The sequence below is a fragment of the Lycorma delicatula genome, chromosome 2, assembly GCF_047948215.1.
Source record: "Lycorma delicatula isolate Av1 chromosome 2, ASM4794821v1, whole genome shotgun sequence".
Lineage (NCBI taxonomy): Eukaryota > Metazoa > Arthropoda > Insecta > Hemiptera > Fulgoridae > Lycorma > Lycorma delicatula.
Window position 1 is genome coordinate 94,522,208 of NC_134456.1, and position 23,181 is coordinate 94,545,388.

General features: G+C 32.2%; 1 protein-coding gene across 1 annotated transcript in view; it reads right to left on the reverse strand.

The window, feature by feature from the left end:
• Positions 1–22,964, reverse strand: part of LOC142319913 (metabotropic glutamate receptor 4-like) — a 44,169-nt gene extending 21,205 nt beyond the window's left edge. The window contains exons 1-7 of the mRNA XM_075357586.1: positions 22,658–22,964; positions 20,102–20,238; positions 13,718–13,866; positions 12,900–13,084; positions 8,756–8,914; positions 8,352–8,566; positions 6,016–6,232 (exon numbers count right to left, since the gene is read on the reverse strand). Coding sequence (XP_075213701.1) covers positions 6,016–6,232; positions 8,352–8,566; positions 8,756–8,914; positions 12,900–13,084; positions 13,718–13,866; positions 20,102–20,238; positions 22,658–22,964 — 1,369 coding nt within the window. The remainder of the gene's footprint in view (positions 1–6,015; positions 6,233–8,351; positions 8,567–8,755; positions 8,915–12,899; positions 13,085–13,717; positions 13,867–20,101; positions 20,239–22,657) is intronic.
• Positions 22,965–23,181: the final 217 nt, after the last annotated feature.

Below are 23,181 nucleotides of genomic sequence, written 5' to 3' on the forward strand. Positions count from 1 at the left end.
ATTAAACAGTTTGAATTTGATTGGGTTTTAAAGAAAATATAAGTAATATTTGTTGATAAGTTTGAACATATAAACAAACTAGCGGGACGACAATACTTTTTTTAATTTTTTTGTACACGAAGTTTTTGTTTTCTTTTCGTCGCCCCTTGTTATGGTTCTATTTAAATAAACACATGCGTTTTCAAATTATAGAACAATATTTAATAAAACATAATAAACAATTACAAAAGTGAACATTGAAATGAATAATGAAAACTGTCATCTTAATGAATCTAATCCCAGCTAGATACATCTACATACATCGATATATCGAAAGGTAGGATACAGAATATTTAATGCAGAGTCATCTAATATGTAATTTCAAAATCCAATGGCTGTCATTGACTAAGGACCACTGATCTCTATATAACGGGATAGGGGATCACATTTATTGGAATTAGTAAAACTTGAAGCAAAAACTAGCGCCACTAAATAAGTGGTAGAACTAAATAAAATGAAACTGCGCATGCGCACAGGTAAGAGCAGTGATAAACCATGATGAAAGTAACTGTTACTTTCATCATGGGATAAACCACGTTTTAAACCGATATAGTAGAAGTGTTCTAACCCAAGGGGTTGTTCTACTGGTGAACGCGTCTTCGCAAATCTGCTGATTTCGAAGTCGAGAGTTCCGGTATTCAAGTCGTAATAAAGGCAAGTTACTTTTATATGGATTTGAATACTAGATCGTGGATACCGGTGTTCTTCGGTTGGATTTCAATTAACCACATATCTCAGGGAACGGTCGACCTGGGACTGTACAAGACTACACTTCACTTACACTCATACATATCATCCTCTTAAGTAATAATACCTGACGATGGTTCCCGGTGGCTAAACAGTAAAAACGGAAGAAGTAGAAGCGTTCTGATTTTGTATTTTAAACATTGATCTCTCTATAACATATCTGAACTCTATATAAATTTTCTACAACTCTTCATAAATTTCTGCTTGTGTTGAAAAAATGACCCTTCTTCTGGTTATCTGACTAAAGTAAAATAAGCAGGCTTACCATATTTTTTTTGGGTCCAACCCAGAACATATTTTTTAAATTACTTAAAAGTGTTAACAGAGTACTGAAACATTAAATTTTATTTATTCAGTTATATTTTTCACTAGACATGACTTTTTTCAGAAATGGTTTTTTTGTTTTAATTACACCATAAAATTCACAGCAAGAAAATTCTGAATTAATTTTAACAGTAGACACTGAAAGTCTACCCCTTTCTGCAGACCAAATGTTCCTCAAAATTGAAAAACCTCTCAACTGCAGCAAATGTCCCAGGCAAAGACATCGCAAACTCAACCATTTTAGAAATATTACAACATGAAATATCAGTCTTTTGAAACGCCTTAAAAACTGCTTTCCACTTCTCTTCAATAGTAAATGGTACTTTTTCAGAATTTGAACCACACCTACCCTTTGGTTTTGAATTACCTGATTCAATAATGTACTTTCATCAAATAAGTCATCAATATTAATGGAATCTTTTATTTAACAACTTGTGCACCCTTTTCTACATCAGACCAGGCAATTTCAGTTTGTAAATTTATCCATTGAAACTTACTAATTTTATCAAAACTGGTTTTCCACAACTCTAAGTATTGGATACTAGAATTATAAAAATTGTCTATGCTTGAGAAGAATTTTTGTTCCTGAACATCATTATTTTCTTTTAGAGTGTATAGCAATTCTTTGGCAGAAGATGGTATAAATTTGTGGGTTTTTCTTTCCTGAAGTTGAAAAATTAATTCAGAATATATCAAATGCTTCTGTAGCTGTAATAGAATTAGCTTTCAATTTCAGAACTACATTATCAAATAACTGTAGAATACCACATAAAAATTTCAAAAACAATTCACTTTACAGATTTTCAAAAAATCAAATAATAATTTTGGCATTTGTCACAAGATAAGAAGTGTGATTTTAGACCATCAAAAATGGAAAGAATTCTTTCTATTGCAGGTAACAAACTAAGGAACCTTGTGCTACTAAGAGATAATACTTTTTTGTAATCTGTTTCCACAAATTCACAGAACTCTAAGTTTTGTTACCCTTACAATGTAATTATATGTGAAAATATTTATAAATTTTTATAACAATAACTTCTATGTCCAGGGATAGAGAATCACATACTGTTTGAACTGAATTGTGTACAATGTGGGCTGAATAACTAAATCCTAAAATAGGTCTATCTAAATCACTTTGAAATTTTCTGAACATATTTTCATTTCCCTTTTTCTTCACACCACCAAAATTACTGTTAGTGTTATCAGTACTATAACAAACTAACTTTTCCTCAAGTATGTATTTTTTCACACACTGCAAGAGATACTGAGTCAAAATTTGGGCAGTTTCACCTGACACTTCATCAAAATTTAAAAGTTTAACTTGAATTCTCTCCTCCAGACTGAAATATCTTACAACAATCGGAATAAGTTTTACTTCACTTTTGTTTGAGCTATCCATTGTTACTCTTACATAATTATTGTTTTCCAAAGAATGCAACACATTATCAAATATAAATGATAAAATAACGTTAACAATAATTGCCTCAGTTTTAGTTCTAGCAGATGAAAATTTTGGGTCATATAACTTTTTAACCATTTTAGATGTGCAGTCTGATGTTTTGAAACTAAGTTTGTGTATAGCAGTGAGGTTTGAAAATGTAGCTTCTTTAGCAGCACATTCCAAATCACTGTTATTGTTATTCCCATCTTTGGCTTTAAAAAAATCTCTTATGTTTGCTGAAGCAGTAGCATAAATAGCACTCCTGTGTTTAACTGTTTTTACGTGGTCTTCAATATCACCCTTTCCTTTATGTGCAACAGAAAATTCTCCAGTACATAGTATGCAATAGACACGTTCACTGTTACAGTCATTACACAATTTAAAAAATTTATATTCTTGTTGCAGGTTAACATTAAACACACATTTTCTTTTGCCCATTGCTAAACAATGAGACAAAAAACGAATAGAGATAAAATGATCAAAAATGTGTAGACAAGTTACTTCACACACAAAAACAACATAAACACATTGCCCCTGTTGTGTTTCCAAACGACTAAGTAAAAAGTTGTGGAAAGACCAGCAGCCATTCCTCTGTCAAAATCAATGTCAGTGCTTGCTCCAAGGTTGGCTGAGAGATGCAGGGCCATAAGAGAATGTTTAAAAACGCGATGTCACACATATAGGTCTAAAATTTAAAAAAATCCTCGCCAGTCATAAAATTCTCAAACCCTGGACATTTTTGCAACCCCAGACAGCACTAAAAAAGCAGGATTGTCCAGGCTAATCCCGGACGTATGATAAGCCTAAAAATAAACATCCTACCATCATAATTATAGTCACGCAAGCGTACAATGGTTTTATTTAGTTCCCAGCTGCTCATTCTGTGGCACTGGAGTATGTTTCAATATTGAACAGTTAATTGTATTTATGCCATAAGGAAACCCCTATCCAGTTATATAGAGATCAGTGCTAAGGACCCAACTAAATTTGAGAGATAAATAAGCTACAATTAGGGAACTTCTCCAAAAGTAAAGTAGTCTTAAGAAGTAAGAATAGTAATTTCCTTAATATTTTATTATCATTCACAACTTACAAGTCAAGTGACAAATAGAAAAATATATATCTGATTGATTGCTTGGTAATTTTATTAAATAACATGTTTCTGTGTCTGTATGAGCAGCAGTCCAGAAAATGTTCTCTGTTATAAAGATGAATATTACTACTGTAATTAGGGGACTTCATACTTGGTAATACACAATCTATAGATTATACATATTCCAAATAATTGTCAGGCAACTGAATTTTGAAATGATTCTTCACATGGTAGTTGGAATTTGAACCAGCAGATGAAGTAAGGATAAATAATTAATTTACTCAGATGAATATTTGCAATACTAACCTCTAAAAGTAAACAAACAGTGATTTACATGGTTTGTAAGTGTTATGTACAAGATGAATCTTCCTTATCAAAATCCATGTTTATAAACAGATCGTTATTCTGATCAGTAAATAAAAAAAAAATACACTACGTAGATCGTCAACATAAGATAAATTATAAATATAAAAACAAATTTTAAGATAAAAGATTTTTTTATATGCATGATCATAGTCATAAAATAAAAACAATAAAAATAAAAATATGGGTAAAGATAAAATCTTAATACATTGTCAGTAAAATAGAAGAAGTACTGCCAGTGTTTTTAGTTATTTGAGTAAAAAAACAAAGAGCTAAGTATATCACATGCTTTATACTTTACTACATGCTTTATAATAAATAAAGTTGTGCAGGTAGTCATCACTATGAATTTTTTTATTATTTTAAGACATTTGTATATATATATATATATATATATATTTATTTATTTATATTATATTATTTCTAATGTTCATAGTTCTAACATTGCATAATATTTGATTCTAAAGTTGATCCATTTTGTAAAAGGTTTTGATTTTTTTAAGCTAAATAAATAAATCATTTAGCTACATAATTATTTAAAAACTAATTACATAATCTTTCCTAGTTTTAAATTGCAAAATCTTGATTTTTAATGTTATTTATATTGTATTATATTTATTACATTATAATTTCAAGGAAGATAATAAGTATAATATGGTACCTAGGTAAAAAGATAATTTTGGCATTTGTCACAAGATAAGAAGTGTGATTTTAGACCATCAAAAATGGAAAGAATTCTTTCTATTGCAGGCAAGGCTAGAAAAATGAAAGATTGATATCTTCAATCAATATTCTCCATTTCAATAACTGGATAAGTTAAGCAAAAGTCAAGGAAAAGGAACTTAGTCTTTGAAGCTCTCGCAAACAAATTAATTGAAAGTAAAAATTACAAAATCTAATTCTAAGGAAGGCATTCAGTTTCAGTTGTTTAACTGTTTAACTTGTTTAACTGAAAAGTGTGTGTGTGTGTGTGTGCATGCATGTTGTGTGTGGGTGTGTGTGTGTGTATATGTGTGTGTGTGTGTGTGTGGTGTGTGATGCATGCATGTTGTATGTGTATGTGTGTGTGTGTGTGTGTGTGTGTGTGTGTGTGTGTGCATGCATGTTGTGTGTGTGTGTGTGTGTGTGTGTGTGTGTGTGTGTGTGTGTGTGTATGTGCTTATATTTAATTATTCTTTAAGTAACTACATTCTGGACCTGATTACAGTTACTAGTGGCTGTTATATGAAATGAATTTTTATATGTGTAAAATCTGCCAAACCTGACTGACGTTTAAACCCAATAATTTCTAGAAGAAAGGAACAAATGCTAATACACTGCTCTGGCACAGATGTCAGCATATATACATGCACAGAGTTCAGGAGTTACTGGTCTGAAGGACATTGTTATAGTAGTAATTTGGGTGAAATACAATGTTTTTGGAACCTGTATTTGTTGAGTCAATAAATCTACTGCTACATTTAAATTTAAGCAAACATAATTTTATTATATCTTATATCCTTTTTCGAGCAATATTAGTATGACTCTAACTGGCCAATTACAGCCACTGATGAGAGATGAGGTTTTGCAGCATGTAAAAAATGTCAAACTGGAAGGGCATTTGAACACATGACCAACCAGATGAAAGGCAGGGATACTACCTCTCCACTACCGAGATATTACAATTGATAATATTTTTATAAAGAAATAAAATTTCGGTTGGTTCCATTTTCATTCATTTTTTTTTTAAGGAACAGAATGTTAAAAATTTACCAAATTGGGAAATATCAATTTCTTCTCTAAATTAAAGAAAAAACTTGAAAACATCTGATCAAACTTACCATACTGTAATCTTATTTGTTCTTAATGTATCAAATCAATCCTTTCATAAATGTTTAACCTAAAAAGTTGTTAATAAATACAGATAGCATAGCTTATGCCTAGCAAATCACGTAGCTTAACGAGCATCATAAATTCAACTGCATCTGGTGTAATCTTAGCAGTAATTATATTAATAACTACTACTTACCATTGAAGTTAACATCACTGATATATTTCTTCAACATGTTGCCGTCAATATGTTTCATTCTATAACACAGTCCTGTAACATTTGGACAGTAGTCTTTTCTCATATTATGCAGAGCTTGAGCTACAGAATATACAGCATCCCTGACGAAATGAAGAACTGTATGTTGTTTATACCCTGCATTTATGTCAATTTTTAAAGTTTCATCACAAATATTTCCCTGCGACAACAAACGTTTGTTGAGAATTTAAAAAAAACAAAACTGCAGAAGCAAGCAATAAATTAAACAATGATCATACTCGTAATTTCTACTAAGATTTGAAAAATTATGTTTAAAATATTTTTATGCAATTCTCATTTTTATTGTTAAGAAACCTCAAGCTGTAAGATATATTTTAAATTATGAATTGTAATATATAAGTAAAAAATAAAGCATTTAAAAAATGATTGTATCATTATTTAATATAATAATCTAATACAACAATATGCTACTATTGTGTAATCATCATCACCTTGAATGCAGTTTTACATGATTCTTTTAATATTACTTTCAGCTGCTAGAAAAACCCTTTACAGCATTTATATTGTAGTACTTGGCCAAGAGTTTTATGATTACAGTTGGTTCCTATCCTTTTCATAAATTAACATTGTTAATGATGACTGAAGTAATAGCTAGACAAAATATATATTTCAAAGAATAATCATTACTCAACCAGCTTCATGGCTGGAGGTATTAACATTAAAAAATACAATCACACTGATGAATTTTTGGCAAATCTTTGCAAAAAATATTTATTACATATTAATTAATTAATGATACTTAGTAATTCTTGATATTCTAGTTACATAAATATATTGCTAAGTAGAATAAAATCTTTCATTGGCAATTCAGAGAATTATACTTATCAACTAACAATTAATTAAATTTTAATATTACATAATATTTTATAATGTAATAAAAAAGAAATTAATATTGAAAATAAACAGTACCACAGTGAATCATTAAATGAAGTAGGGCAGCCTTGACTGATGCTTATGGTTACTGAGAGTCGCAGTAAGGAGTAAAAGCATAATAAATTATCATAAAAACATAAATAAACTAAATGGAAAGATCTTAGTTTCTTAAATTAAAAAAATACAGTGAAACTTACTTAATTCAAAATTAAAGACACTCAGAAATTTTTATTTACTGTTAAATTTTAATTATTGAAGTATGGAAAAATTAGTTAATATAATCATCAAAATCTACTCAAAAGAAGTATTCAACTTCAATTTATTTATTAGAAATATTATTCTATCAATAAATATGAAGAAAGAAAGTAGCTCAGTAAAATTAACTTCACTAAAAGTTATTCTCAAAAAACATTGACTTGATTTTTCAAATAAGCAGATAATGTACATGGTGGAATTCATAGTTTTCAGCTTAAAAAAAATTATATTCCCTCTTTTCTGTTGCACTAATGCTTGCCACTTTTCTGGAAAGTTTAGTGATTTGTATTCCGATACTAACGGGTATAAAATAATAAAATCAAAATTAAATTAACAGTGATATGCATATTCAATTTTATATACAGAACTAAACGGAATAGGTTCAAGGTATTAAATAAAAGATCTTAAAAAATCAGTTGGAAAAGAAAGATTTCACAGTTATCAGTATTAAAAACTTCACTGTCACAGAGCTGTATAGCAGGTTTTTGTTTTTAATTTTTTACATAATATAGTGTCACTATGTCTGAACATTCCGATGAACTGTGTGGTAAATTAAAAAACTGATCAAATGTACTCAAGAGTATCAGGATAGTCTCATTATAATTCTTTCATAGATCATAAGACTGATTAAAGTTAGTAGGTTTTCTCAAATGCCTTCAATTAGTATGCTGTCTAGAAAGATAATAGGAAATATTACTTAATTAAATCTTTCTAACTTCTTCAAGAAAAAAGAAGGCTTTAATACACTGAACTTAGAATGTCAATCAGGTATATAGATTTAAAAAATAAAAAAATATTTGGTGTTATTATTTTTTAACAAATTACAACTGTATGAATTAAACAACAATATCTTGGGAGTACCGTCATCAAGATTTCCTCCTTGAGTCTTTCATATAGGTTGATTTTAAATCTAACCAAAATTTTATTCCCATTTAATAAGGATCTTTCACATTGTATGTATATATATATATATATATATAGATAGATAGATAGATAAGAAATTCAAAGAAACAAGGGAAAAATTTAAATAATCAAATCAACATATTATTGCTGTATGAACAATAATGTTATATGCTAAAAGATTGCTTAAGAGTGACTGTCTTTTTTTAAAGAATTATAATAAAAATAACCTTAAATTTGCGTGTATCATTGTCAAATTTATCAGCATGTTTACAATGAAAAAATGCTTCCCAATATTCTTTAAACCATGGGTTAATATGTTGGTGAGTAGACAATTTAAGAGATGTAAAATAATCATCAAACCCTCTTAGTTCTGCTGCTAATGGCTGCATAGCAAGGGCACCTTCTAAGACTTCTTGATTTGCTATTTCAACTGCTGTGCCAGCTGAAAACAAAATAAATCAAAAATTAATATTAAACTATTACAATATTTCTAAGAGATATTTCAAAATACAATCCACTTTGACAGAAAAATTTCAAGAGGAAGTGTCATTAATTACACTTAATAAGAAATTATTTTTTCAGATATTATTAATCAGAAAATTTAATATAAACTGATAGATAAATCATTCACCTGAATTATCTCTTATAGAACGAGAGCTTAACTTGTGGCTGAAAGCCACAGACCATCCATGAGAACCAACCCAAGCATAGCGATCTCCCAACCCTTGGTTTCGAGCAATCTCAGCTAATCGTAAAACAACAGTTGGCTGTTCAGCAAACACTACAACAACTGGAACAAATTTTATTAATAGTCACTGCAAAAATTTTAAACAATTTAAATCAGTTAGCTCTAAATAGTAATTGATTTAGTATTATAAAATCAAAAAAATCATTTAACAACTTTTAACTTTTATTGATTTTCTCTCAAACAAGCAGACTGTTACTTAATTTAATTTCTTAATGATAATTGTATAGTGTCTTTCATTTTCAGCACAAAAAGTAAAATCACTATAAAACAAAATTATATCAACCAAGATTTTTTTTATTTTTGAAGCGTATAACATTTCTTAATGCTCAAAAAATAATATCACTTTTATGCATCCATGGCTTTGCATCACATAAGCAATTCTATCAATAAATTTTGCGTGGCTCTTTTGCACTAATCAGCTTGAGTCTCACTAATAACGCATTGAATATTCGCTTTCAAGCCACCACTCATTTATTTTTTGTTGCTTTAGACTTATGACTTAACATAAACCCAGAAAAAAAGTCTATGGGCGTCAAATCAAATAATCTAAGTGGCAACTGACATTACCATTTTGTGAAATCATAAAATCACCAAATTTCTGACACAATAACTGAATTGTTTCAGTAGCTGTGTGGCATGTGGTACCAACCTGTTAAAACCACATCTCATTCAAATTAGAATTTTCAAAATTTTCAAATAAAAAGTCATGAATCATAGCTTGACAGCATTCACCATTTATTGTAACAGAATCTCCTTGCTCACTTAAAAAGAAAATGGCCCAATGAAGCCAGAGCCATAATCTAACCAAACAGTGATTTTTTCCAAATATAATGGTCACTACTGAATCATCCCAAATATGGCAATTTTGCTTGTTTACAAACCATCAAGCCATAAATGACCCTCATCTGAAAAGATGATTTTTTTTAATGAAAATTTGAATCTATTTCGAGCTGCTCTAGGGGCCAATCAGCAGATCATTGACTCAAAGAATAGTCCTATGGCTAATTCTTAAGTTAGTTGAATCTTTTATGACAACAGACTGAGATCTACGAGGGTCATTTTTTTCAAGGTCCGATCGGTCACGAAGTTAAAATTACAGTGAAAATAAAAAAATGTTTATTTGTAACAAGTACTTACATAGTTACGCTATTTCTCTACATAGTCGCCACTCCGATTTAGACATTTGTCGTAGCGTGGTACCAACTTTCCAATACTCTCGTCATATAACGGAGCCGCCTGTGTTTTCAGCCATGTTTCTACGCTGGTCTGCAGCTCGATGTCTGTGCCGAAATTTTGTCCTCCTAGCCAGCGTTTCATGAGAGCAAAGAGGTGAAAATCGGATGGAGCCAAGTCCGGGCTGTATGGTGGGTGATCAAACCCTTCCCAACGAAAACGCTGCAGGAGTTTCTTTGTTACAGCTACAGTGTGCGACCGAGCATTGTCATGGAGAAAGACAATGCCTGATGACAACATTCCTCTCTGCTTATTCTGAATTGCCCTTCGTAGACGTTGAAGAGTCATGCAGTGATGGTCGTCCCACGTTCCATGAATTCCACCAAGAGAGCTCCATTCCGGTCCCAGGACACAGTAGCCATACCCACCGGGTTGGTCTAGTGGTGAACGCGTCTTCCCAAATCAGCTGATTTGGAAGTCGAGAGTTCCAGCGTTCAAGTCCTAGTAAAGCCAGCTATTTTTACGGACTTGGATACTAGATCGTGGATATCGGTGTTCTTTGGTGGTTGGGTTTCAATTAACCACACATCTCAGGTATGGTCGAACTGAGAATGTACAAGACTACACTTCATTCACACTCATGAACATATCATCCTCTGAAGTATTATCTAAACGGTAGTTACCGGAGGCTAAACAGGAAAAAGAAAGAAAGGACACAGTAGCCATACACTTTCTGTTGAAGAAAGTTCGCTTGAACTTCTTTGGTTTACTGGGAAAATGAGAATGCATCCACTGTTTGGATTGTTCTTCAGTTTCGAAATGGACCCATGTCTCGTCCCCTGTGACAATTTTGTTCAAAAAATCTTCTCCTTCATTGTGGTAGCACTGGAGAAACGTTAGGGAGGCGTCCATTCTCATTGTTTTGTGATGGTCGGACAGCATCTTGGGAACCCATTTCACACACAGTTTGCAGTACTGAAGTCTCTCACTCACAATGATGTAGAGAGCTGACCTTGTAATTTCAGGAAACGAATCGCTCAATACAGAAATTGTGAACCGACGATTTTCTCAAATTGCCTCATCCACTCGCACGACATCATCGGTTGACATTCGCTTCCTTCTCTGACCGCCTACATCATGAACATCTGTACGTCCTGCTTTAAAGTTCCTGCACCATTGTCGCACTTTGCTGTCACTCATTGAAGTTTCACCGTACACATTACTTATTCGTCGATGAATTTCAGCTGCATTACACCCCTCAGCCTGAAGAAATCGAATTACCTCACGCACTTCACACTTGGCGGGAGATGCTATTGTTGTAGACATGTTTATGTGCTAGCTGCGTGTTCAGAACTAAACGAAGTGACGCGGCGTAATTGAAGGCCATACTAGAGACGCTGCGCAACATATATGCGCAAAGCTTCATCCGATTTTTGCGCGGGTTTCTATTTCACGACTGTTCGGACCTTGAAAAAAAATAGCCCTCGTATACTCAAAATTCACCATGTTGTTGTTGAGGAAGGGCCCAGTTCATGTGAACGATGTGAAATTGTTAAATCTCATTTTTCACAAACACTTGCATTTGCAGCAACAATATTCTCTTGACTCCTTGCATTTATAAGAATTGATGAGTCAACATTGAATTGGTGAGTCAACATCAAGTAGAGAAAAAGTTTCTTCAATTTTTTTAACCAAACACAAAATCTATTTGTGCTTTTGTTTGGCCAATTACGCACACTATAAATATCGCAAAGAGCATGATACATAGTTGTAATCTACTCCATATTTCAATAATAAATTTTTACAATTTGTGAATGATGTTGAAGCATGTAACATTCAATAATGATTGGTCATAAACTAGAGAAAAAAATGACACTTGAAAATTTTTTTAATAACTCAACATCACCACCAACAATCTGTCAATTTTTTGCACTTAATTTTAAAGACCCCTTACTTTAATAACATGTGAAGAGTTCAAAGCCTGTGTGGGGAATTTGAACCTAGAACCTTCAAATTAAAACATACCATCACTCCCATTACAGATGTCAGTATTGACTTGTATTCCTACAACACAGTAGCATTGATGAAGGTAATGCAAAAACAATTGTAATTACTATAATTCTTCTAAAATTAATTGTAGAGTTTTTCTATAATGAAATATAGGTTTAAGTTTTGGATAACTATTAAAATTATAAAAAGTATGATTAACTGAAATAGATCTAAAAAAATTAATAGTGATTATTATTAATTAAAATGAAATGTTGATTTAAAAAGAAATGTAATGGAATGTTTGAAACCTTATTAAAGGTGATTATAACAAATTTTACCCTAAACCATATTTACCACCTTATTTCTTTAAAATATTGACCAGCAAATTCATAATTTGTCTTATTTCAGATCAGATGTTTACTATAGACAAGTTTACTGAAAATTGAAGCTAGAAAAATACTTTTAAGAATTTATTATATTCCTTAGCCTATTCTTTTGTAATTAGTATTAATTGCGCAAGTATTAGCATGCTAACAGTAAGAGATACCTAATAATAAAACAAGAATATTGATGTAGGTTTGATAGAGTAGCAGTGGTAACTAAATGTTTTATGTCCTAAATAACTGGGCTGTATGTTTTTACATAACTCTGATTATACTTAAGACTGAGTTTTCAATTAAGAGTGCTAAATTCTTTTCATAATTACAAATTTTATTAAATAGTTTTCAGGTAAACAAATGTTTATTAATAACTAACGTAAAGCTTCACGTAAATTACAACCTTACTTTTTAAGAAAAATCTGCTACTTTTAAAATTATTAATGAACTAGAATCCATAAATATAAAAAAAAATTCATTATACATACCTCTTGAGTCACTGTTGTTGGCTAATGAATTGATAGCTTTTTCATAATCTTCATCTGAACGTACACGTAATGGAGTAGCAAAGCAGATACCATAATCAGGAGCATGTTGTTTCAGTTTGTCATAACCATATGTCCCATACTCAGTGTCTGAGTGTACTATAGAGACATATGTCCAATTGAATTTTCTGAAAGATTTGACATATTTATTTATACTCCAGATCCAGCTTCATTTCACAAACTAATTTGAAGTTAATTTGATTGTCGGTATTAATAAATATATTTTATAAACATATATAAAATTCAATTAAAAATAAAGTAATTATTTTAGTTTCAATTATTAAACACTTTTCACTAGCATTTCATATAGTTTATTAAACTTGGAAACTAAATTTTCTTAGAATTCAAAACAATGTTAAATAATCACATCTTAGTGTGATAATGTCGTGGCCTAAAATGCTTAACAATCAGTGGACTAATAACCATTTTTGTGAGATATTCTTTAGGCAAATGCATCCAGTAAAATTAAAACTACAGAAAAAATTAATTAGATAATTAAAGAGTGTAACACGATACTAATTTTTGAATTCATTGATTTGTAATAAACACAAGTTTATATTATTCTGTAAATTGTATTTAGAAGGTGAAATTTAATTTTTCAGATTAATAATAGAATAATTTTCAGCTAACATTCAACTGCACTAATTCCATTTCTTTGTGTTTATTTATGTGCTATTTATATAGTTTGTGAAACAAGAATGTATATCATGTAAAATGGGAACTAAGTTTTGTAAAAGTATAATTTTGCACATGGTACATACTTTAATAATTCAAGCATAGCATGGGCTTGAATATTGTCACTAGGAACAGTTCGGAAAAATGAAGGAAATCGTTCTTCATCACTTAGAGCTGGAGATGTTGCCATATAGCTGATTATTGGAATATCAAACAGCCTCATCATACTCGCAACCTGAAATTAAATAAAAATAAAATTTTAAATATAAAAATAAATAAGAAATATATTTTTATTGTATCATTAATTTTATGTTGGATCCCATAACAAAAATGTTGTTTACTTCAACTTGAGACACAAGTCATTCCAAAAAATGATGTATTTATAAACTTTTGTGGTAGTTTGATTTAATATTACATATATATATTTACACACACACTTATGTATATATTCACATAAAATGTGGTCCCCCCTCATCAAAGTAAAGAAAAAATTTTATATCAACATATGTTCTGAAGTGCTAAGTTATCACCCATTTGCAATTTTGTATTTTTAACATAAAAACCGATTTCTCAGGAATGGTTAATTATATTGAGCTGAAATTTTGTATACTGCTAGGGTACCTAGAGGTATTTACTTGTATAAAAATAATGAACCTGATTTCTCAATTCATTTCAAAATGGCAGCCATGTAAGCTTTTTAATTGTTAATATCTTTGCAACCACTGGTTTACTTAAATATTATATTTACAAAAAAATTTTAAGCGTTTTGTGACAAAGAAGACCTTCTTTATTCAAATCCGTTCATTCAGTTCAAATTGTGTTCATTTTTAAATCATTCCATGGATTTATCAACATTAATATGTTTAGTGTAGGTAACAGGATTCCGCTTCTGAATAATAAGAAGCATAAAATATTTAAATATTGTCAGTCAAATGTGCTATCACCTATGTCTAAATTACTAAAAGCCTCAATCTGTTCAGTGAAAGTATTGTCAACATATTCGATGAAAGTTTTAATTCTCATAAAAGAAATATTATAAATTTTTTTTGGATAATGTTTTTTATTGAATTGTGAATATGATACATGATCACCATGTGTCTCTTACTCCCCATGGTGGCAGAACTCCATGTGTCTCTGCTTTTCATAGACTGGAAATTTATTTTTATTCATAATTTTGTTAAAACATTATAAATAATTGGATAGTTATTAATAATCTGATAAGCTTGCATTTGACATTAGATTAAGATAGACTTAGTTTAGGTATCCATTTACATCTAGATTTTACAGTTATGGACCATTTCCGGTTGATTATATATGTTTCTATTTACAAAGTATTTTAGATTATTATTATTATTATTTAGAGTTCTCTTTTATTTTATATTTTCCCACACAGAGGAGGATCAAATTAAGGATTTCCATAGAAATCCTGAATGAGGATAAAATATATTAGTTGGATACCAACATAATAATATTGAGTTCTGCAGAATATAATATTATTCTAAAAAGGTGGTAGATATTTATTGCTCTCTACATACTACGAGGGCAGTCAAGAAAGTAACTTATGTTTGAGCCTAGCATGGAGATGGGTGAGGGTAGAGCTGCTATCTTTGTGTCAAAACGTTTCTACACTGAGTACACATCAAGCTGTCATAGTGTGTGGACTGTGATTTTTCTACTTTGTTTGTTGTTAATTATTGAAATGTGAAACACTTCAATAGAAAATCCAGCGAGTTCTGAGTTGCATTCAATGGTTAGGTTTTTACTAGTAAAAAACCTCAAACCAATTGAAATTCATCAGAAACTTTGTGAGGTGTACGGAGATGGAATAATGAGTGATGGTGGAGTGAGGCAGTGGTGCATTCAGTTTAAAAATGGCCAAACCAATATTCATGATGAGGACCGCAGTGGTTGACCTAGCCTTGTGACTGATGAACTGATGATGAAAATCAATGATACAATTCATGAAAATCACCGCATTACGAGTACAGAACTCTTGCTTCATTCCTTCATTCCCTCAAATTTCACAAAGTTTACTGCATGAAACTGTATTGGGGAAGCTGGGTTATCACAAGTTTTGTATAAGATGGGTGCCAAAAATCTAAAACAGCAGATTTCTACAGAGAAGGAATTGAAAAACTTGTACATTGTTATGATAAGTGCCTCAATTTAAATGGCAACTATGTAGAAGAATAGTTTAAGATTGTCCCTTTCAAATGTATATAATAAAATTTATTTTTTTTATTTGATTGATTTTTTTATTTCAAAATGTAAGTTACTTTCTGGACAGCCCTCATATTAATGTATCTATTACACATTATAGCATTAATTACATTAATATATGTACCATTATATATTATAATATGATGTTGAGTATACAACTTTTATTTTATTAAACTTTAGTTAAATTGATTATATTTATAAATAAATACATAATTTACATTTTTATAATAAATAATATTATATTCAACATTCTTATAATAATTAAAGTTATACGTTATGTAACAAAGTGCGCATTTTTAAAAAAAAAACAAGTGATAATATTTTTAAAGACAATATCAAATGTATTAAGTGTTTTATTAAGACAATTAAAAATAAAACTAATTTTAACCACATAAAATGTATGTCAGATTAAAATTATTATTATGGTAATTTTTATTTGTATTATATAACAGACGATGGACGAAATGATTCCGGAACCGATTTAAACTTTCTCCATACTTAAAATCTCAATTAAGAAAATCGGTTTGCGCCTCCACGTTGGTTCGTCTGGATAACCAGTTAGAAACGTGGAGATTTCTACTGGTGAACTAAATCGGAATCACCTCTCTGGATCACATCCAGAGTTGTAACTCGGGAATTTATTCCCACCCAAGGCTGACTTGCCTTTGAAAGTCAAATATGGAAGGTCTTTTAAGAAAAAATCCACCGTCTGGTAAATACCAGAGAAGGCTGCACTCGGATCCGGTGGGCAGCTGCTTAAAAGATAACAATGAATCGGAGCGTTTGGAAACACCCAAAAACAACACAACTTCAAAATTGAGGATAAGACACAAGCAAATAAACTACATTGCCACTCACAACATTAATTCTCTAACTCAACCCGGCAAACTAAAAACTCTAACAGACATAATGGACAAACAAAATATCCAAATCGCAGGACTTCAAGAAATGAGAAACACCAATCGAGAGCCGTTTGAATCTCAGGGTTACAGAATTTACAAAGGAATCCCCGGGAAACGTGTGATGAAGAATTGCCCACAGTTCGGAACAGGATTTGCAATCAATCTTAAAATAATTGACTCAGTCGTAGAATTTAAGTCTTACTCCCCCAGGATTTCAACCTTAACCCTAAAATCAGCCAATAAATTCTACACCATAATAAATGCCAATGCTCCCACCAATGACAAAAACAATCTTAAAAAAGATATAGAAGAGATGGACAAATTCTGAGAACTTCTTGACCAAACTGCAAACAACATAAATAAGACCCACGCCAAGATTTTAATAGGGGACTTTAATGCCCAACTTGGTAAAGAACGAAGATATCGTGATATTATCGGAAAATGGCCTGCCCAAAAGAAAACTAACAAGAACGGCCAAAGACTTGTCGAATTTTGCAGAAACCATAATATGATCTCAAAATCCACCTATTTTATGAGAAAACCAAAAAATTGAAGACTTGGAAACACCCAGATTGGAAAAAAGGGGAATGGCAACTTGATCATGTTTGCATGGACCGGAATTATCACAAGGAGATTTATAATGTAAAAATCTTGAGAGGAACAGATACTGGATCGGACCATTACTTAATTAAAGTTAAAATAAAATTCACCCCGCATAAAAAGAAAAAATCCCAACCTAAAAACAAAAGAGCTTATGATCCACATAAATTAATAAACAATGCCATCTTTGAAGAAACAACAAAAAAAATCAAATTAACTAATAATTTAAAAGAACTGACATCCCAACTGAAAGAAATAGCTGAAGAACTAGCCCCTATAAACCCAAGAAAAAAACACCAATGGTGGAATGAAGAATGTAACAAAGCAGTCAAAGACCGACACCGGGCTTGTATCAACCACCAAACCCAGAAAACTGAAGAATCTAACAATGAATTCACCAAACAAAGGAAACTAACTCAGAAAATTATAAGAGGAACCAAACGACAAGCCCAAAAAAACTTGATTCAGCAAATAGAAGAAAGTTCCAAGAAAACTAACTTCCGAGACTATTATAAAATTTTTGGTCAGGCTCTTCAAAGATATGAAACACCCACCCTTATGCTGAGAGGAAAAAAAGGAAATATGGCCCACACCAATAAAGAAAATGCTGAAATTTTGGCAGAAACCTTCAATAGACTCCTCAACTGTGACGACCCCCCAGAGCTTTTTGAGATTGACACTGAAACTCCAGTTAAAACTTCACCAGTAAATATCAACCCGCCAACAATTCAAGAAGTTCTCGCAGCCTTAAATGAAATAAAAAACTACAAAACAAGCGGAGAAGACCAGCTTTTCGCAGAACTCTGGAAACACTCATCAGTTTATTCAGTCAAAACATCTATGCCTCGTGAAAATATGGAACGAAGAAAAACTTCCAGAACACTGGACCACAGCCCTCATTCATCCATTACATAAAAAAGGGGATAAAACTAATCCGGAAAACTACAGAGGCATATCTCTCCTGGATTGCACATACAAAATCCTGTCGAGAATCATATACAACCGATGCAAAGACCAACTTGAACTGGAACTTGGGGAATACCAAGGGGGATTTAGGCCATGGAGAGGTTGCCCGGAGCAAATAATATCCCTAAAACTTATGATGGACTTATATAAAAGACGGAAAAAACAACTAATAATCACCTTCGTCGACTTTAAAAGGGCCTATGATTGTATACACCGACTATCCATGCTGAATATTCTGAGAAACCTGGGCCTTCACCCTAAACTCGTAAACATGATAAAATTAACTTTAACCAATACCCAGTCCAGAGTGAAATTCAGAGCTGAACTCTCTCAACCCTTCTACATAAAAACTGGATTGAGGCAAGGAGACGGCCTCTCACCACTCCTTTTTAACTGCGCCCTCGAATTTGTCATGAGAAAATGGTATGAAATAAATCCCAAAAATATAAAAATGGGTACTAAGAAAAACTCCATCACACTAAATTGCCTAGGATTTGCAGATGACCTCGCTCTTTTAGCAAATAATATTCAAGAAGCCAAAACACAAATCATGAGCCTTCAAAACCTAGCACAAAAGATAGGGCTTCATATCTCTTTCGAAAAAACTGAACTAATGGCCATAGATCCTCTGGTAATAGAGCACATTACGGTAAACAATCAGAAAATTAAAATAGTAAAACAATTTAAATATCTAGGGGAAATAATAACTTATAATTTAAATGAAAAAGTGACATGGCAAAACAGGACAAATAAAATGATTAAATCCCAAAAATTAACTTGGTCAACATATAACAGAAAATGCCTTTCTGCTAAAACAAAACTTAAACATTATAAAACTGTAGTACAGCCAGAAGTCACTTACGGAAGCGAGACCCTTTTCAAAATCACTCAGAAAAACCGAATTGAAAAAATTCTGAAAATAGAGAGGAGAATTGTCAGAACGTGTATCAATAAAAAACACCAAAAAGAAGGCCAATGGTGGATTGTGCCAAATGAGGTGGTGTATCGAGAAATAGAGCCTGTTACTGATACTATGCGGAAAAAAAGAATCTCTTTCTTTGGTCATCTCATAAGGACACCGGAAACAAGACTGTCAAGAAATATCATTGAAAAGCTCTGGTTCCAAAAGCTAGAAGTAGGATGGATCAAAGAAATTAGAGAAGATATGAAAGAATTGGGAATTTCCCTGACTGACCTACAGAATAAAACTGGAAAAATTACAAAGCTAAAAGATAAAAGCATTAGATTTAAACAAAAGACAGACAAACGACAAAATACAACGAAGAGGGTGTTTACGGATGAAGAAAAGAAAGCAAGATCTGAACGGATGAAGAAATACTGGGCAGCTCGGAAGAGTAAAATAACACGCTTTTCTCAGAAAAGATCCAACTAAAATTGACTTAAGTGGTCCCATGTTGGCCGTAAAAGCATAATAATAATAATAATAACAGACGATACCGTAAATAATTTTTACTCAAAAAGGTGCATGAAAAATTGTAATAAATGGAATAAATGCATATAAATCCAAAGCTAAGAAATTTTCTTATATTTTCCATAATGAGTTCATGATGTCATGCTGGCTTGTTTTCTGTATAAGGATTATAAAAATAAATGTTACTACAAGATTAACTTCTTCTATTAGTTGATTCTACTTACTGTCTACATGAATAAATTCCTTGGATTACTCTATAAGGCAAATGCAGTCATACAGCACCTTTAATTATTAAATAATAATGAAACCCAATTAAACAATACCTGTTGGTATTTTAGCTTAAACAATACCTGAATTGTAACAGCACTAGACTGGCCTCCAATAATCGCTACAACTTGGTCAAAACTTCCTTCTTTATACCTTGGAGCTGTTCCATCTTTGCATTGAAATTCCATATTATGATATTCATTATTATGTGCAATGAATCCTATCAATAAAAACAATAAATTAATTTTAAAAATTCTTTACTAAATGCATTTTCTTTTTTGGTTCATATTATTTTGTGTAAAAAGAGCACACACACAACATTTAAAAATATTTTAGAAATTCTTGTTAAAGATACAAATAAAGAAAAAATCATTTAAATGTAAGCAAGATAATTTTTAATTTACTTGCTACTTTTTCTGAAATATTTTTTTTGCAAAGTAAAAGTACCATTGATTTAAGAATTTAGTAAATGTCCATGTATGACACAAATTTTAACGCAAAGAATTGTCTTTAGATACAAACTAAGGAAAATTTCATATAATATGATTCAAACCGACACCTTTTTTCAGAATCAAATGATAAATTTCATTAAAAACAAAAAATTAAAAAGTCTTTAAAATGTATCTCATACAAAGATCTTGTGGTTGAGCAAGTTAAATCCTCTTCTGGTAGGAAAGATAAATTTTCACTACCTGTACCTTACTGCAGTACAACCCTAGTATTATATGAAATCAGCTACTATAATAAAAAAAAGTTAAGGAATTAACATGCTTAATTATGTTGGACATAATTATATTTATAGTGGATAATTATGAACAAAATAATAAACTTTTAAAACGCAAATTAAACTACAATTTTTTTAAACCCTAAAATTCAGTTTAAACCTATATAAAAAATTTCATTAAATTCAAATTTAATTACAATAATTTCATATGATTAATCAAACCTAAAACTTTCATTTATCATTTACTATTTTTTGACTTAGATAATTTCATCGACAAACATTAAATTAATCTTAGTAAAGGAATTTTAATTTTTTTTTAATGTGAATTACAAAATTCCTATTTCAATCGTACATATAAGTTAACAGTTTATGATATGCAGTTTATTCATTCATTACAAAAATAATAAAATAAGAATGAAGAAATTATACTAATATTGGACCAAAGCCAAAGTACTTTAATATAGTACTGATAAAGCAATGCAATGTTTATACAATATTGCGTACTACTGTTGAAATTGAATTAGACAACAATGCTATCTATTTATTAAAACCAGTTATTGTAATTTTTAAATTTAATTTTTTTCCAAATGGCATTGTCTGTTATTAGCCATTATCCAGCACTAAATATCAACAAGATGTATCCTTCTTTTTTTTTCACCCTACTCCTCTGGGCCAGACATACAATGAAGTGTAGCTCAACCCAGGAGAGTGTTCTTTTACTCTAAGGGGGCCTGCCCGCCCACCGGCAGTAAATCCGGCTGGACAGCTCAGACCCCCGGTAGGATCTTTTATGCCTGCCTCAAATCTCCAGATAGGAGTTACCAGGCCCAACTACTTCATTCCCAGGCCGCCACCGAGAGACCGGGTCTCAGTCTTAACTATGCCTACCTCAAACCACCAGAGAGGGACACCAGGCCCGACTATGTTGTTCCCAAAACCCCCCTCCGATGACCAGGTCTCGGTTTTTTCTTTTCCCCGTGCCTAAATGCCCTTGGAGTCTCTACGCAATCACCGGAACCGACACACCTGAGCATGCCGCCCTCACGGATGGGGCTGTCCACCCACACTAATATCTACGCATGCTACCCACGGTGTCTGTAAGTCCGATGACCTCAGATGCAATAATGTCTACTAGCTTCCAGTTCTTCTCGTCTGCGAGCATATAGGTAATAGGCCATCTATGCCCGCCCGCCGTTTCTGGGCAGAAAAAGACCGTGTGTTCGACCGTGACTTCACCAGGACAGAACATGCAGCATGGTGACGTTCTCCTTCCTATCCTATACAAAAACGCTTCAAAATTTCCGTGTCCCGTGAGAACCTGTGTAAGTCTAAAATTTACTTACCCCGTACCGCCTCTTGCACCATGCTTCCAGGTGCGGAATTACTTTCCATGTCCAGACGGAGGTCTCTCCAGTATTCTATCTGTCTTGCCAGTGATCCAAGGTAATTCTTTTAGTATCTCTTGCTCATTCCATTATATCTATTCACCCTCTCCCACACCAACAGGTCATTTGGGGGGGAGCGGGGATACTAGGTCACAAACCGAATCATATGAAACGGTCCTAAAGGCCGAGATGACTCCCAGAAGCTACCTCCTATGTATGCTATGTAATCTGTTTGTGTTTCTCCTAACATTCACTGTCTCATACCACACCAGAGCAGCATACATAATCACCGATGTAACCGCGGCCGTTATCAGTCTCGTCTTTGAAACCCTGGGTGCCACTTGGGATGACATGATCACGCTCAGGAACTTCATGGTTCTTTGTAACAACTCAGCTCTTTGTAACAACTCTTAACATGCACGCTGAACCGATAGGCTTTATCTGTCGTTAGCACAAGTATTTCACTTTATCGCTTCGCTGCAGGGACACAGCAGCCAAGCGTAGATTTATAGATCATATAACTCATCTACCGGAAAGTGTTATGAAGACATTGTCTGCAGCCAAGTGGAGATCATGATCCTCCATCCATGCGTTTATACTAGCAAGGGCAGCATTGCCTCGCTCCTGTGACTCATCTTTATTCTTGCCCCCCACAAGGACGACAAGATCAATGGCGTACGCAGTGGTTTCTGAGCACTCCGGCATCAGTAATCTGAGAACATCATCAAACAGCATCAGCCAAAACAGAGGCCCCAATACAGAGCCCTGAGGTACTCCACCAAAAGTGTAGAATCTACTAGGGTTCCCTTCTGATTTGGAATCAGAAGGGAACTTCATCAGACAATTTATATCACACAGTAGATAAAAAAAATATATACAGAGTGGTTCAGAAGTAAAGGAAAGTAATTTGGGAAATGGTTGTAGAGCTTGAAATAAGGGAAAAAATTCTTACAAACATATGTTCGAAAATGCTTTGTTATCAAGTTACAGCTAGCGACAAAATTTGCCCAGATTTCAGTTCCTCCAGTGAAATAAGGTCATACTGAAATTTTGT